At 35.5% G+C, this 18,568-nt stretch overlaps 1 protein-coding gene across 9 annotated transcripts in view; it reads right to left on the bottom strand.

The window, feature by feature from the left end:
- Window positions 1-18,568, bottom strand: part of LOC106868342 (protein Aster-B) — a 264,262-nt gene that overhangs the window by 85,293 nt on the left and 160,401 nt on the right. For all 9 annotated transcript variants that reach the window (XM_014913557.2, XM_014913556.2, XM_014913555.2 and 6 more), the window contains 2 exons: window positions 18,047-18,223; window positions 14,819-14,974 (listed from right to left, as the gene is read on the bottom strand). In XM_014913557.2, coding sequence (XP_014769043.1) covers window positions 14,819-14,974; window positions 18,047-18,223 — 333 coding nt within the window. The remainder of the gene's footprint in view (window positions 1-14,818; window positions 14,975-18,046; window positions 18,224-18,568) is intronic.

The raw sequence follows: 18,568 nt of genomic DNA on the forward strand, positions 1-18,568 counted from the left end.
TATTTATGTGTGTGGATGTGTGTGTGTAGAGTTATGTTTTAAATCAGTTTATAAAAATGATTTCAGGCAGTATGAAAGGTGGTAGTAGTGTGTTCTTTGGATAGGAAACAGTAGAAGAAAAAATATGAAAATAAACAAAGAAAAAGTGAGACTAAAGTATTTCCAAAGTAAAAGAGTAAGAGGCAGGCACGCTGAAGACAAACAGTTAGCAACAAGCAGTATTATCACGGACTATAGTTGAAAACGGTCAGATAAACACCAACCATCAATTGCAATAATATCAAGTAAATAGGCAGGCTCTAGCAACTGTCAGTAGGCATTTCTTTTTGTTATTCCAAATCACAGGTTTCACTTTTTTACAACAGTAACATCTTACAGCAAATCTTAACATCCTTTGCTTTCTTAATCCACAGTTTCATTAATTAAATTTCTCTCGTCTTTTTTTCCCCCCTCTCCGCCACTCTGCTAGGTGGGGTGGGGTTGATTGATACCGCGTTAAGTCTTTCCCAGTCTACAAATTGACAGGAGTTTTTTTTTTACAATTGCTTCTAGTGTTCACTTAGTTTTGCCTTGGTGTTATGATAGGGAAAACAATTGAACGCAGCATGAAAATAAGCCATACAAGTCAGTGATGTAATACCAAGAACACATTACACAGAGTACAAAAAAAAAACAAGTGAAATACCAAATTAAATTTAGTAGCTGGACGAAAGAAGAAAAAAAGTATAGCAGTTAATGAGCTCAAGTTCAAATGTAGGTATACACACTATGTGGATGTTTCTTAAACTGGGTTTGGTCATAGAAAATATTGATCAAAAGATGACAGAGCCAATTACAGATTATCCTATTATCGTCCACTTGCTTAGTGTACTAGAATGCTGGAGATTTAATAATAATTTTATACAGTGACTTACAGCAGTGGATAAAATAAAAAATAAAAAATGAAACAATGCAGCTACATTAACAATAGCCAACTGAGGAAACAAAAGGATGAACTATCTAAGCATGTCAAGCCCTGCTATATTATTAATAAATAAATTACTTAGATAATTTTTATATTATAGTAGAATGACATACTTTTATATTTTTCTTCCCCTGAGAGCAAATAAAGCTTCATATGTATTATGAATATGGATAGACTGAGTTTTTAAATCTCCTTTCGAAAAAGATAGCAACCGAGATAATCACTATGGTAACTAGGTATGTGTGCAGGCATGGCTGTATGGTTAAGAAGCTCACTTTGCAAACACGTGGTACCAGGTTCAATACTACTGTACAGAACCTTGTGCATTGGGTTGACCAATACACACCAAATGGAATTTGGTAAGACAGAAACCATGCAGAAGTTCTTAATACATATGTAGTGTGTGTAATGTTTCACTATATATATATATATATATATATATATATATATATACATATATTGGTAAACTATATAAAACAAAAAAAAAACTGAATGACACCCCTGGCAATATTGAGTATTGAGCTAAAGACACTCCCTTGTCTCTCTTCATAAAAAAAAATACAATGAAGCAATAATTAGCCTATTGGAAACTTGTAACCAGTCATACTCAATCACAAACTCATATAAAATATAAAATAAATAATTACAAAAATGGTTTTATACAATTTTTTTTTTTCACAATTCCAAAGTGATACAATATTGCAAATTCAACCTATCTAAACTAGCAAGGAAGAGGAAAAAAATATTTATTAGAATTACAAGAGTTACACTGTGTTCCTACTGCATTAAGATCAACTAATTAACAATTTAATATATTACATTTTTTTAAAAAACTGGTTTGCTATACAACACATGATCATACTTATTTTCTCGTTTCTTTAGACTGTTTTTATAGCAAGTTGTATGAGTAGAAGTTACGTGCCCCTAACTCAAACCTACAGTATTTCTTAGAGGGAAAAAACATTATGAATGGTCTCCCACAACATCCTCACAGAACAGTGTAGCTGACTCAGAGGGGGGGGGGGAGAAAGAGATGGGTGGGGAGAAAGAGATGGGTGGGGAGAAAGAGACTGACACAATACTTGATTGGCACTTTATTTATTGATCCCAGAAGGGTGGAAGGTAAAAATTAACCCCAGCAGGATTTGAAAGATATATCTAATAAATCAATCAAACACACTATTTTGTGTGCCAACTAACTTTTAGATTTAATGTTGTTGTATATTCTACATATCTAGCTATTTGTACCATGCTGAACTGATAAATAAACCCTATTTTCTTTGTGTTCACTTGACATTAGCATAAGCTGCATAAATTTTATGGAACTTTTTTTTAGAGTGAGAGGAAAAGGTGATGCCAATACTGGTAAGAGTAATTATTGTGATGTTAGCAGTGTTGTTGACAGTGGTGATAATGATAGTGGCAACTAATGGTGAGGGGAATATTGGTTGCAGACAGTGAAAGAGGCAGCAGTAATATGGTGATAGAATTTGTGATGCTGATGGTGACTATAGGTAAGGTTTTGATGATAGTGGTAGCAGAAATGATAGCAATGGTGGTGATTACACTATAGCAGGAATTTAAATTCTTTATTGAGATGGATTTTAAAATGTTATAACTATTACAACCTTTAAGTTTAAAAGCTACAGACTTACTTTTTCATATTTTCTGCTTATTGTATTAATGAAGAAAAACAATAAAAATAATTTATTTTGACTAGGCACAATACCAACTTTTGCAAAAGTGAGGCATTAAATAAATTGACAACGCTACTATTTTATCAATTTTGAAGAGACGAAGCACAAAGTCAATCCATCAGTATTTAAACTTTTGTAAACAAGGCAAAACTAAATGCTATAAGACAATTAATCTGACAGCTCATCAGATCTGCCAACACATTGCCATAATACAGAATTCTTACATAAAGTTGAACTGACTTACAGTATATTCATCATCATCATCATCATAATCATCGTTTAATGTCCATGTTCCATTCTGACATACTGATGGGCTCAAGGACTGCATTGTGCTCCAGTGTCTACCTTGGCATGGTTTCTATAGCTTGATGACCATTGCTAGTAATTGTTTTATTGAATCCAATGGTATTTCAACATAGAATATAAATAGATATAACAAAATAGTGCAAAGAATTTAATCCTACATTCTCTAGTGCTTTACATGTCACCAAAAGAAGAGACAATGGCTATTTTGAACTAGTGACCACAGTATTGAAACTGGATACAAAACACTGAAAACTCTTTTATCAATAGTAATGATTTGTTTATTAAATTTCTATTGTTTCTTAATTTAAAAATAATACACTTTCATCAGCAAAACCAAACAAAATATCACAAAGGACATTATATATATTTTTTTTTTCCTATTATGCTTTCAAAACTTTTCTCTCTCTCTTTTTTACCACAACCCACTTTTTGACAAATCCTACCAGGACTCAACTTTTTAACAATAACCAAAAGTCAGTCTGATTTAATGTAGGGAAATTTAAATCTAATCAAAACAAACAAGTATTAACCTGAAAAAAATTTCTTTAACTATTTTTTTTTTACATTATTACTAAGCCAACAATATTATTAAGTAAAACAGACATAACCTGATTGTAAGAAGCAACTAACAATTATTAACTAGGAAGATATTTAAGCATCACTTACTTCCTTAAAGTCCATAGAATAATATATATGATAGTTAGGTGCTTTGACTTATCTTGTTTCTTAGATACCTTATAATATCATAGCAATAGATCAATTCCATCACATGTTGCTTCCGCATTATTTATAAGTTTCAGCAAACAAAACAAATGGGTTACTAAATTTTCAGTATTCCAGAAATACCAATTACAAATATAATAAGCCAAAAATTCTTCAAAGCAGCTTGATTGGAAAGTTAAAGAAAATAATGGTGTCTGATTTAGGTACAAGGTCAATAATTTTAAGAAGGATGGGGTTAGTTGATACTCTTGACAGTTGATGATAGCCTCTACCCAACTCCAGGACTTGACTGGTCATCCCAGGAAGGCATGAATGAAGTTTTTGAAGGCTGATCTGAAAACACAGAGCCTTACAAAGGAGATGACAGAAGACTGAGATATGTGGCACACTGCTGTATTTGAGAAGACTATGCCCATTACAATACAGTTGAGATCCTAAGACCAAGGTGCCACATAAAAAGCACTGGTGTTAGTGCCACCTGTGGAGTGGTTGGCATTAGGAAGGGCATCCAGCCATTGAAACCAAGCCAAAACAGACTGTGGAACCTGCTGCAGTCCTTGGCCTTACCAGTTCTTGTCAAGCTGTTCATCCCATGCCAGTAAAAAGAGTGGACGTTAAATGATGATGGTGATGAACCTCAGTGGGAACTGAACTCAAAATGTAAAGGGATGGAAGAAATACCACAAGGCATTATTTTGTCTGACACACTAATGATTCCCCCAATCTTCTGCTATGAAGTTAAAGCAAATAAATATCAGAGTAGAACAGCTCTAAAAACAACAATTTCTGTTACAATAACAAGAAAGATGATTAAACTTTTACAAGTATGGTGTGATGTTAAAAAAAAAAAAACCCACGTCATGATCTGAGAATCAACGGAAGGAGAACTAACCAAAGATTAGAAGACTAATGAGAAAATAATATTTGATTGATGATCATGGGAGCAGTGTGAGTAATGACTATAAATATTTTGATAAATGTACACAGCAAAGAACACAAACAATAAAAAAAAAGTGGAGATCAGTTGAAAATTTGGAGATGACTCATAACTGAATACATAGATTAGCTTCAAAGAAGCCACATCCTGTTATAGTTGTTGTTAAGCTCCAAATCAAGCAGATTGCTGTGACCATTCATTTTCAGTTACAGTGTATGAAAGACAACCTCATCCAATAAAGAAAACAAGGGTTGTATGTATATATGTATATATATGTACATACGTACGCACGCATGCATACATATGTATGTACTGGAGAGAGAGTGAGTGAGTGAGTGAGATGTGATTTCATCTACTTCCCATGATAAAATGGGTTGGACAGTTCATCACAGTTTGAGCTAAGTCTTTTTCACAGTTACTGTCCTCCTAGAGAGCCTGCATCTCACTTGGATGTTCTAAGGTATATACGTATCCATAATGTGTATTCATTTAAACAGGATTTAGATAATCCTATCAGGTGGTGATATTAAGTTAGACATGGCCTGGACCAATCTTTGGTCGAAACATATCTAAGTTTATCTAAGTTTCTAAGTTTATATATGTGTGTGTGTGTGTGTGTGTGTGTGTGTGTGTGTGTGTGTGTGTGTGTGTGTGTGTGTGTGTGTGTGTGTGTATGTGTGTGTGTGTCTGTAGCATATTTATGTATGTATACATGAAGACATGCTGCTCGACATTCATTTCCCCATGTTTTGGCAAATTTGGATAGTTGCACAATGTGGGAACAACTGATTGTACAACTCGATACCATTTTCAATGAAAAGCATCAACCTAAAATTGATCAACCATTTTGTGAGCTAGGCAAACTGAGCTGAGTGGAGTTATGTGCCTTATTCCAAGACAATACATTTGCTGTAGCAAGACAGAGAACTGAAACATTATTACCATGCATCATTAAGGCGGAGCTGGCAGAATCGTTAGCACGCTGGATGAAAATGCTTAGCGGTATTTTGCCCGTTGTTCCATTCTGAGTTCAAATTCCACCAAGGTTGACTTTGCCGTTCATCCTTTTTGGGGTCGATAAAATAAGTACCAGTTGAAGACTGGGCTGATGTAATCAACTCATCCCCTTCCCCAAAATTGCTGCCCTTGAGGCAAAATTTGAAACCATTATTTCTGTGCATCATTGAGTACAAACAATTCAATGCCTTTCTTTATGTATTTGTTTTGTGACACTATGACATTCCTTTAAAAATGCAGGTTTTTGACGAGTACATATTTGAAGGGATAACAGAAATAAAAGGGAGGCTACATTGTCTTTTTTAAGATGAAAATTTGAGGCAAAATTAAAAAGTGATTTTTTAAATTTAATCATTTTTAATAGAAAATATAGAGTTTCAGCACAGAAATGTGTGAGGTGGTTTTAGGAAGACTGAATACTTTATTTTGCCCAAATGAAGTAGACAGCTGCCATAACTGCACTTTTAGATATAAGAGATATGTACTTCAGAAGAAGATATATGGCTTAATGAGTAGCCAGAATTATAACCTTGGTACAAGCAATATACTGTGAACCCAGTGAAACAATTAGTAAATAAACTCAATATATGACTTTTAGAAAGGAAAGGTATTTAGAAAAAATGTCACTAAGTACAAACTTCAGCAGATTGTGTAAACTTGATTTTAATATACAGCAAAATAGGAAAACACTTTTCCAAACTTATTATTTTGGTCCTAGGTTAAGGTAGAATAACTAACCAGGAAATACACGTACTATCCTAAATAAATCAAGAACATTTGCAAAAGACTAAATTTTTAATATAGTATAATTGTACAGGTATCACTATGTTTGTTAACTAAAAATACATTACAAAGCTTGCAATAATATTAGCAATTTTTCTTACCATCAGCTCACCTCAACTACTAAAATGGTATTAGAATAATGATGATGATGACAACGACCATGCCAGTAGCAATGATGACACTGACAAAAATAAACCTATATATGATGGCATTTAGCCCGACATTTAATATTATTAAAGAACTGACATTCTAGACATATTAGATTTAGAGACATATTTCAAACTTTTTGAAGTTGAATCTAATAATTCATATCAATTGACCTTTAATTTCTTCAAATGATAATATACAATGATATTAATTTTTGCTTGTTGGTGACAAAACAACCTTAAGTTCTTATTTTAGAAAAGAGACTGAATAACTTTCTAGAATGTTGTATGCATAAAATTTTAGCAAGAACTAAAGTGATTTGATTAGAAATAAAATATTCATACTTTCATATTTCTTTGAGCATCTCCCCATATATATATATATATATATATATATATATGAAGTAGCAATGATGTTAAATTAGCATAGCCACTTATATAATATAGTAAATGTTAAACTAGACTATAGTTTATACAGTCAGATATTTGATTATTTCTATGGACTCTTAACAAGAAACAGAAAGCATGGGATATCTATAGGTCAAACAGGGAGATATTTCAAAAGGTTGCAGCTTTGGAGGGGAAATATTGAGGAAAAAGAAGAGTTTTAGAACATAGTTTGAGGATGCAAAACATATTAGAGGTGGAAAATGCAGGGGGAGTATGGAACACCCAGAGAACCACAGTTTGTTAATTTAGAGGGGCAAGAATCATTGTAGCATGAGTAGATGAGACATAGAGAACTAATGGTGAATGCATCGTCGTCGTTGTCGTCATCATCCTCATCATCATTATCATCATTTAACATTCATTGTCCATGCTGGTATGTGTTGGACAGTTTGACCAGGGCTGGCAAGCTGGAAGCTGCACCAGACTCGAGTCTGATTTGGCATGGTTTCTATGGCTGGATGCCCTTCCTAATGGCAACCACTCCGAGAGTACAATGGGTGTTTTTAAATCCCACTGGCATGGGTGCCATTTGCATGACACCAGTATCTGTCACGACTACGACTTTACTTGGTTTGATGGGTCTTCTTCTCAAGCACGGAATAATGCCAAAGATTTTGCTCATTCGTCATTGCCTCCGTGAGACCCAACACTCGAAAGATGCTTTTATGTGCCACCAGCACAAGTGCCAGTTATGTGACACTAGCATTGGCCACAACCACGATTTCATTTGGTTTGACAGATCTTCTCAAATACAGTATATTGCCAAAGGTCTTGGACTCGGTCAAAGCAGAAAAGAAAGATTAAGGAAACATCTAAACTGCATGTACATTAGCTTGGGAACATCTTACCTTCAATAAAAATCAACTTACAGTTTAGTTTGTTAAGATCATATATGTTATCATCATCATTTTAATATCTAGTTTTCCTTGCAAAGGTCAGACAAGAGCATGTTGAGGCAGAGTTTTATTAAAGCTGGAAATCTTTCCTGTCAGTAACTCCAACTCATTTCCAAGTGAGGTAATAATCTCCTAGCCAATTAAGCAATAATAATCTGGATAAGGCTTATGCTGGTAACAGGAAAGAAATAACACCATTTAAGGAGCCATTTGTTAACAAAGGTCACACAGCATGTGAAGACAAGAAGCCTGAATATGTTCATGGTGGACTGCAAACCAATGATACCAGCAGGAAATCATTGTCTACAAACACAAAAGAAACACACACACACACACACACACACGACACGCTTCATCTGCTTCCATCAACCAAATCGACTTACAAAGTTTTGGTCAGTCATGGTTACAGTAAAAGTTATTTATATATAGTACCATGCAGAGCGACTGAACCTGAAACCATGTGGTCAGGAAGCAAAGTTCTCAATCACATAACCATGGCTGGAAATGAACTAGTTGTATTTTTAATTAATGTATTTTGAAGTATTATTGATCAGCAACACAATTTTAAAGACTAATCCCATTTGCTGAATATTAATTATTTATTAGTTTACTATTATATTATTCTAGTTATTCACATCTGTTTCAAAAAAACAAAAAAACAAAAATGAAAAATGATGATGGGGAGGTGGGATATATCTCGCCTACATCACAAACTGAGTTACTAATTTTCATTTGGTAAACAGCCTAAATGCAGCTGTGTACATCACTTCCAATTTAGGATAATCTCCAATTCCTTCCTCCTACAAAGTTCATATGGTTCCAGATGTTAAGCCTTTACCACCTACGTTTACTTTACCTTTGCTTCCAACACAAATACTGAAGTAGAGCTAACAAAGTCTACTCTACAAAATAAACAAATTTTGTGTGTAAATCATCATCATCATCATCATCGTTTAACGTCCGCTTTCCATGCTAGCATGGGTTGGACGATTTGACTGAGGACTGGTGAAACCGGATGGCAACACCAGGCTCCAGTCTAATTTGGCAGAGTTTCTACAGCTGGATGCCCTTCCTAACGCCAACCACTCAGAGAGTGTAGTGGGTGCTTTTACGTGTCACCCGCACGAAAACGGCCACGCTCGAAATGGTGTCTTTTGAAGACACAATATAGTTACTTGGCCTGCTTCATTTAAGTACCAAATTTATCTAAAAGGAATCACAAGAACTAGTACTGAAAATCTAGAACAGCCTTCCTCAGCCCAAAGGAAAATGACCAGAAATATAATGTTTATCAAAAGAAATTCTATCTAATTAAACACTGGTCACTTTGATTAAGTAACAAATATTCTTATAGTAGGTATTTAAGAGAGACAAACAATTAGGGAGAGAGTTAGTTTAGACAAGATGCAGTGTGGTTTTGTGCCAGGGAGAAGCACCACTGACGCTATATTTTTGGTGAGGCAGCTGCAGAAGAAATACATAGCCAAAGATAAACCTCTGTACTTTGCCTTTGTTGACTTGGCGAAAGCCTTTGACTGGGTCTCCTGATCCCTTATTTGGGAGCCAATGTGGAAACAAGGGACAGACGAGTGGTTGGTGAGAGCTGTACAAGCTATGTACAAGGATGCTACCAGTAAGGTGAGGGTTGGCAATAAGTATAGTGAAGAATTCAGGGTACAAGTAGGGGTTCACCAAGGATTGGTGCTCAGCCCCCTCTTGTTCATCATAGTCCTTCAGGCAATAACAGAGGAGTTCAAGACAGGTTACCCCTGGAAGCTCCTCTATGTTGATGACCTTGCTCTTATAGCTGAATCACTACTTGAACTAGAGAAGTTTCAGGTATGGAAGCAAGGTCTAGAATCAAAGGGCCTTAGAGTTAACATAGAAAAAACCAAAGTCATAGTAAGTAGGAAGGCAGACAAATCATAAATCCCTTCAGGTAGATGGCCCTGCTCAATTGTAGAAAAGGTGTAGGTAGAAATTGCATAAGATGCACCTAGTGTAAGCTTTGGATATATCAGGGTAAAGTTAACAGGGAAACTAGCTCTTGTATGCAGAAGTTGCACAGGTAAAATAAACACTGAAAATGGGCAGAAAACAGACTCCATCAACTGCCAAGGGGAAAAGCTAGAGATAGTAGATAGCTTCCTAATGGAAGCTATCTACTGGTAGTGGACGTGGGTGCACCGAGAGCGTAACTGTGAGAATAAGATTAGGATGGGTAAAGTTTAGGGAACTCCTACCCCTGCTGGCAACAAAGGACCTCTCTCTCAGAGTGAAAGGCAGATTGTTTGAAGCTTGTATGCAAACAGCTATGCTGCATAGCAGTGAAACATGAGCTGTCACAGCCAAGGATAAGCTAGGCTTGAAAAAAATGAAGCCAGTATGCTTCACTGGATGTGCAATGTCAGTGTGTATGTTCGACAGTGTGCATGAGAGAAAAGTTAGGCATAAGAGGCATCAGGTGTAGTGTGCAAGTGAGACGACTGCACTGGTATGGTCATGTGATGCATATGGACAAGGACAGCTATGTAAAGAAGTGCCGATCTCTAACAGTAGAGGGAACCTATGGTAGAGGTAGACCAAGAAAGACATGGAACGAGGTAGTGAAGCACGATCTTTGAACTTTGAGCTCACAGAGGCAATGACTAGTGACTGAAACCTTTGGAGATGTGCTGTGCTTGAGAGGACTAATCAAGCCAAGTGCACCCATGTTGGTGGCATGTAAAGAACACCTTTCAAGCATTCAGCCTCGCAGAGATAAAGTGGCTGAGTTCCTTTCAAGCATTGGGACTCCCGGAGGCAAAGTGGCTGAATTCCTTTTGAGTGTTGGGCTTCACAGAGGCAATGACTGAAACCTTTGGCATTATATCGTACTTGAGAAGACCCATCAAACCAAGCGAAATCGAAGTTGTGACAGATACCGATGTCACACAAATTGGCAGCCATGCTGGTGGCATGTAAAAGCACCCATTACACACTCAGAGTGACTGGCGTCAGGAAGGGTATCCAGCCATGGAAAACCATGCCAAATCAGACTGGAGTCTGGTGCAGCCTTCCAGACTATCAGCCCTGGTCAAACTGTCCAACCCATGCCAGCATGGAAAAAAAGGACATTAAATGATGATGATGATGATGATAATTGATGTGCAACAAAACAGTCTTCAGTAGAATCAGAAATATCCATTTTTGCAGAATAAATTTACAGTTGCTTTCATGATTTTCAACAGATACCTAAAGATGCTGAATATGAAAAGTTTAGAAGCTAATATTCTTATTTCTTTACTGCCCACAAGGGGCTACACACAGAGGGGACAAACAATGACACAAATGGATTAAGTCAATTACATCGACCCCAATGCGTAACTGGTACTTAATTTATCGACCCCGAAAAGATGAAAGGCAAAGTCGACTTCGGCGGAATTTGAACTCAGAATGTAGTGGCAGAAGAAATGCCACTAAGCATTTCGTCCGGCATGCTAACGTTTCTGCCAGCTTGCAGCCTTATTTTAGAAGCTAATATTCTATTTGGAAGCAGAATACATGAATTTAATATATGAAGAATGTTCATAAGTGACTTCCATGGAGTCATTTCAATGAAAACAAACAGTAACAGCTTTATACAACTACATAGAAAAGGAAAAAAAAAAAAAATCAGGTATATGTTGTGTGGTGACTGGCATGCCAAAGAATAGACCCAAAGTTTCTTCTGCATATCAGAAAAGGTGAGTGAAAGGGGTTGAGTTAGAATTTGCAAACCAACCTTGTAAAACTCTTGCCAGAAATGACTACCTAAGCAGATCCATGGGTTGGAGAGTTGTCACTTGAGCAGTGCAAAGGTGTCATCTGTGAGGAGTAGGGAATCACTAACAAATGGTAGATGCAGTGTTACAGCTCAGGCCCCCACACAACTACTAATGCTACTGTCTCTAAATCCTAATAAGTATTTTGATATAGTAGAGTTAAATTTTTGTAAGGGAGACAATCGAAGTATAAGCCAGATTATGAATATTATAAACATATTTTAATCTTACATAATATAAAGTTTTTATGAACTAAATTCATTTAGTTGTCTCTGTTCACTGATACAGATACTGCTGAAAATATTATGGACACTAGCTCTCCTTCTCAACGGAAATAGTTAAAGAAATACAGAGCAATAACTTCAAGCTTAACAAGGTGGTGAGCTAGCAGAATCATTAGCATGCTAGGCAAAATAGTGGCATTTCATCCATCTTCATAACCTAAGTTCAAATTCCAATGAGGTTGATTTTGTCTTTCATCCATTCAGGATTGATAAAATAAGTACCAATTGAACACTAGAGTCAATGTAATTAACTTATCTCCTCCCACAAAACTGCTGGCTTTGTACCAAAATTTGAAACCAATAAAATCAGAAACAAATATAATTTCCAACTTCAATTTTTATTTTCTCAAATGAACTTATTGACCCAAGAAGCATTTTAGTGAACCAGATTAACTATAACAAAGATATTTTCTATTACATTTACAGCAAGGTACAATTTGAGAAAAATTTGGTTGCTATTTTTAGCAGGTCAATTGACAACATATTAGCTCCTGCATTAGGTTGTATTTTTTGTTTTATTTATTCATTTATTCTGTTTTCTTATTTTGGTGTATCTACGTGCAGCAAGTAATAAAGAAAGGAAATTAGTAGGTGCAATAGTTACTTGTACACGAAGAGTTATCTCCCTTACAACATATAGCTGTTGGTTTTGTATTTTACGCACGGAGTATGAGAGTGATTTTGTCAGTGAAGATCGCCGCCGTCATCGTCGCGATCGTGTTCGCTAATGTAACCACCATCGTCCTCTGTCTAATCAAATTTTTTATTTAAAAAATGTTTAAATGCTTTTATTTTCCATACTTTGTGAATAAAAGTAGTCAGTTCTGTGAATCAAAGGCAGTCATGGTTTCACTTTACAAAGATCTTACTATATCAACTGAAGAACCAATGAAGAGGCCTTTATATGAAGTTTGGGCAACCTTTTCCGAAAAGCATACTGCATAAAGCATGACACATTATCAGGCGGACCACACTATTAAAATAAATTCGAAGTAATTTCCCATTAGGCATGCCATTCAGAAAGTCTCATAGGCCATAATTTGTCCACAACTGCTCTATAGTCACTTAACCTGCTAGAAAACCAGACAAATCTTCCTCAGATTATATAGTATTGTCTTAAAAACCCACACTGGACAATGCAGTCCTTGCTATCCCTAAAAAGATTGCAGACTCTGAATGTCTTTCAACTTGGTCTGCTTAATCAAGGCTGCCATGGACCTCAACAACAATAGACATGCTGACAAGGGAGACTATATGGTTGCTCATCCTGCTAAAAGAAGAGGCCAAATCCCTCTCAAATCAAACCTAATTAGCTTAAGAAAAAAAAAAGAAAAAAAGAAGGTACACTGCTTCATGTAATCAATGATATACTATACTGGGACGGGTAGAAGTGAATTGTGGAGGCACATGGCCTAGTAGTTAGAGCAGCGGACTTGCGATTGAGGGATCGCAGGTTCAAATCTCCGACCTGGCGATGTGTGTGTTTATGAGCAAAAACACCTAAGCTCCACACAGCTCTGGCAGAAGGTAATGGCAAACTTCTGCTGACTCTTTCGCCACAATTTTCTCTCACTCTTTCCTCCTGCATCTAGCAGCTCACCTGCAATGGACCAGCGTCCCACCCAGGTGGGGAACCTATACGCCAATGAAACCAGCTCTTATGAGCCAGGCATGGCTCAAGAAGGAAAAAAACAACAGAATTGAATTATCAAGGGTGGAAAACCTTTGATCGTAGGTCAAGAGAGTTAGCGCAATTCTGCATCTAAACAACAATTAAATATGATATACAAAGCAGAAATATGAATTTTATTCAGAAGCAAACATTAGCTGAAGTGAACATATGAGGCACTAATGAACATGTGGCACCTTAACCTATCTCAGAGAATGTCTCTTACCCAATGAAACAATGAACTGGAAAGTTTCAGAAAATTTTGAAGCGATATAAATAAATGGAAAAAAAAAAATTCCCACAAAAAATTCTCTCATGTAACAGATCCCATTATCATTACCTATTTAACATTTATTTCCCAATCTGGAGAGAGAAAAAAAACACCTTATCTCAATTGGTCATTATTCTTAGCAATTTTAACAAGAAAACCTGACTTTCCTACATCTAATTTTATTTCTTCATCACAAATCTTTCTAAGTTTACCTTTCTTAAGCTACAATTTACTTACAGCACTACATTACTTTTATTCAGCATATAACCACCACTCTCATTAAATTTCTCATTTGAACTAACTAATAATTATAATTTTAAAATAATATTTGTATTCAACACGGGCATAAGGCTAGTAAAATTGCTAGTCAATTATATCAACCCTTGTAGTTTGGTATTTTATCAGCCCCACAAAAGGATGAAAGGTAAAACTGACCTTAATGGCATTATAACTGAGATGTAAAGAACCATAAGAAGTACCACAAGACACTTTTGTCTGACACTCTTACAGTTCTGCTAATCCATAATAATAACAAAATGGTAATGACAATTTCTTACATTTTAATAATAACTACAAATTTGAAAGGAAAGCAGTATGATGGACTGAATCGATTCTGTGAAAAATTTTGTACATATTTTATCAACTCTGAACAGATGAAAAGAAGTCACCTTCAACATGATTTAAACTCAGAAAATAGAGAGAGACTCAAAAATATACTACATTACATTTTTCCAATAGTAAAAGACATGTAGCTCTGCTAGCAAATGTCCTTCATTTGCCACAAAAGACTACTGCAATAGAATAGAAAACAAAACTAATACAAACATGTAGATATTGTAAACATGTAGAGACTATGAATAACATTGATTTACCTTTCCAGCTATACTGCCATCTTCTTTGGTAATATGTCGGTCTCTCAAATAATCAAGACCAGGAGGAGGAACATAATCATCATCACTAGAAGTTAATCCAAGTTCTTCTCCGTAGCTGATGTGAACCCAATGCCATTGCTCTTGCGGTGTCATTGGCTACAAGTAAAAGTACACACATATAGATATAATTAATATTTATATTTACATAATTAATATAATTAATACAATTGCATTATATAGCAAAATATTACACACTATAAGATAATGTTTATCCTCTGCTTCGGGTGGTAACAAAAATAGGGGTATTTTCATGCAGACCTTATTTATAAAAGATTTAAGCATTTCCTGAGACAGGAAAACAATGAGTTGATTCCAGAGAAATATTAGTAACTATGAATGAGAAGATTTAAAACTTTTGAGTGGAAAACATAATATATATCAGTATAATATTATTTTGAAGGTTTTCATTAATGGAGCATAGGAAGCAGTACTTTGATAGACTCATCATTTCAAGACTCAACTTCTACAACAATGAGACCACACCAAAAAGGTAAGATTAGCCAAATCAGCGAATTGGCTATTGAAGGACATCCTAAGTTCAGTTGAAACAGATTAAGACAACAAATCATCTGATATTTCACAAAACTGTGATAGTCAAACAAAGTGAAGAAAGTTATTGTATTGAACCACTAAGCAAAGCAAAAAAAGCATTTCTGTGAATCACAGAATTTTCCTCTTGGCATCTAGCAGTGGTTTCCCAATTACGTTCTGAGTTCAAATTCCACCAAGGTCGACTTTACCTTTCATCCTTTTGGGGTCGATAAATGAATACTAGTTATGTACTGCAGTCAATTTGATCGACTGCCCCACCTCCCCCAAAATTTCGGGCCTTGTGCCTAGAATAGAAAAGAATACTTGCAGATTTTTACAGAGAACACAGTGCTACCAAAAATACGAAGTAGCTGACAAGAAATTTAGACTGGTCTGTAGCAAATGATTGAATTACTGATTCACCATGAAGAAAATCAAGTATAGAGATATAGGGTAAAAGGGTAAAAAGCCCCTTCAGTCATGAATGACCATGGGATTGCACCTAGAAAGTTACCCTTCAAGTCACAAGTCTGGGCAAGGCAGTTGCCCATGCATACCAGCCTCTCCTCCCCAATCCACCGATGTTATCCAAAGGAAAAGCAAGGTTGCTACAGCTTGGCACCAGTGATGTCAAAACTCATTTCTACAGCTGAGTGAACTGGAGCAATGTGAAATAAAGTGTCTTGCTTGAGAACACAGCACACAGCCTGGTCCAGGAATTGAACTCACTACTTCATGATTGTGAGCCCAATGCTCTAACCACTGAACCATGTATAGAGACATATAGTTGCATAAAATGATGCAAGCAATTTCCTTTAGACAACCTGCAGACGGTACAATGCAGCAATAACTAACAATATTTGTCATCACTCTCTTTACCTAATTGACACTTCCTTTAATGTCACTGATATATGCAATGACTTCTGACATTATTGGATTTATTTTATCATTCATCAATTTTAAAGAATCCTTGTATTTTATCATCATTGCAAGACTTCTGCAAAATAGCATCTCTTCAACCAGTTTGCTATCATCAAGAAATTGTATATATATCAATTGATCGTTTCCATGCCAGCATGGAAAGCCGACGTTAAACGACGACGACGATGATGATAATGATGATGATGATGATGATTCAAGTTCATTAACTTTATTGCATCTTAACATTTCTTCTAAGCTTGAGAGTAGCTTTGTTGCTATCAAGGGCAACAACTTTGTTTACACCAGAATCGTAGGTAGATATAAGGTGGTCATATAAATATCTTCTAATTCAAACTAAATCCCAAAAAATCTTAAACTAAAAAAAGCGAATCACTAATTAAACATTAAATAATTTTTTCTACTCTAGGCACAAGACTCGAAATTTTTGAGGAGAGGGGCCAGTCAATTAGATCGACCCCAAAAAAGGAAGAATTTGCATTGTATCTTCCGCATGTATTTTTTCAATGTTGCATGATTTTGATGGGGTACTCTTCAAAAACACAGTAGCTTGTCACATTTTGCTGTCCTTTGTCGACTACTTTGTGGTCTTCATTTACCACTTATGTCTGTGTCTTTCTTTGTACCCCCTATACTGCACGTTTCTTCTACTTGGGTCATTTGGCATTTCTTTAACCAACTATTGACCTCCATATGAATAATGCATTCATACCAACACAGTTTTCTCTATAGCACATCTCAACCACTTTCTCCACCATCCAATTCTCTCAGCTCAACTGTGCTCTGTTGTTGATGAATATTAATACACTTAGGGGAGCATATTTTGTTTCATTCCTCTCCAGCTTTCATACATTCTCTGCATTTAATGTTTGTATTCTGTTACCAAGCAACATCACACTGTATATATAAGCATCAAACAACTTCACAAATTTAAGAAACAATTCAACTGCTGAAGGATATTAACAAAGTTAAATTACTCAACATGGAAATTCTTTGTTTTGCCTTGAAGCTGACCTTTTTGTTTAGCCTGTAAGAAGCTTTTGTCATTGTTTTAAATCAATTACTATTTTTTTTAAATTATATTGATTTCTTAACTTTTAGTACAAGACCAAAACTTTAGTAAAAGGGAACCAAGTCAATTAAATTGACTCCAGTACATTATAATTCTATTGAATCTGGAGAAATGAAAACAAATTCAACACTGGCATGTTTTGAAATCAGAACAGAAGGGACATAACTGCAAAGCATTTACTCCAGCACTCTAATGTTCTCTGTCATTTCCTATATCGGTTGGTAGCTGTCAGGACACTGCATCCTTCAAAATTTCCATGCTTCCTAAAATTCACCAATGCTATTTCTGACTTGTCTATGAACACTTTCCTCTTTGTGGCTCCTATACTGTCCATTTTGCTGTCTCTCTGTCTTTTATTGTGTATTGTGCACGTAATTCTAGCTCTCATTGCCATCTTTCTTCAATTGACTCATGGCTGCTTTCTGTCCCTTTCGTAGTGCTTATTATTAATAAATTCAGTGCAAATAATGAGACCAAAGGATCTGTTCAATGTAACAAAAGAGATTTTTCAATGGACGTGCCATATACCAGACAATTAGATATTTTAATATCTATTATATAGAAAAAACTTCAGGTATGAAAATATCACACAGAATGAAGATTTTCAATATGCACAAAATATTTACCTGATCCATCAGGGCATTTTGCCAAATCCTGAACAACATCATAAAAGTTTTGTCTCGAGTCCCAAAAGAGGTGAAAAAATATTTGTCTTTTTCTGTAGCTATTTGTATAGCATTTGGTATCACTCGGGCAGTTTTCTCTTTGGTAATAGCACATATTTCCTTGCATGGAATAGTTAACTGAAATAAACAACAGCATGCAGTATAGATTATATCCAACTCAATGAGATAAATGTCTATTTATGGTTCTAAGTTCTAATGTAAAATAACATGTGTCTCTTTCCAATCTAAAATTCAAAAATCATTAGCTCTAAATTCTGTGTCATTCCATTTAGTATCCACATTCAGAGGCTAGCCACAACATCAATTTGTTTACTCATATTATGGATGGCCAAATGAGAGCAAGCAAAAACTACTTTTCCAACATTCTAAAGTCTACTTTTCTCATATCTCTGATCAAGGTTGGTTAGATTTGAACAGAATAAAATATTTTGAGAAAAGAAAAAAAAAAAAAAAAAAAAAAAA

Source organism: Octopus bimaculoides, chromosome 5 (assembly GCF_001194135.2).
Source record: "Octopus bimaculoides isolate UCB-OBI-ISO-001 chromosome 5, ASM119413v2, whole genome shotgun sequence".
Classification (NCBI taxonomy): Eukaryota; Metazoa; Mollusca; class Cephalopoda; order Octopoda; family Octopodidae; genus Octopus; species Octopus bimaculoides.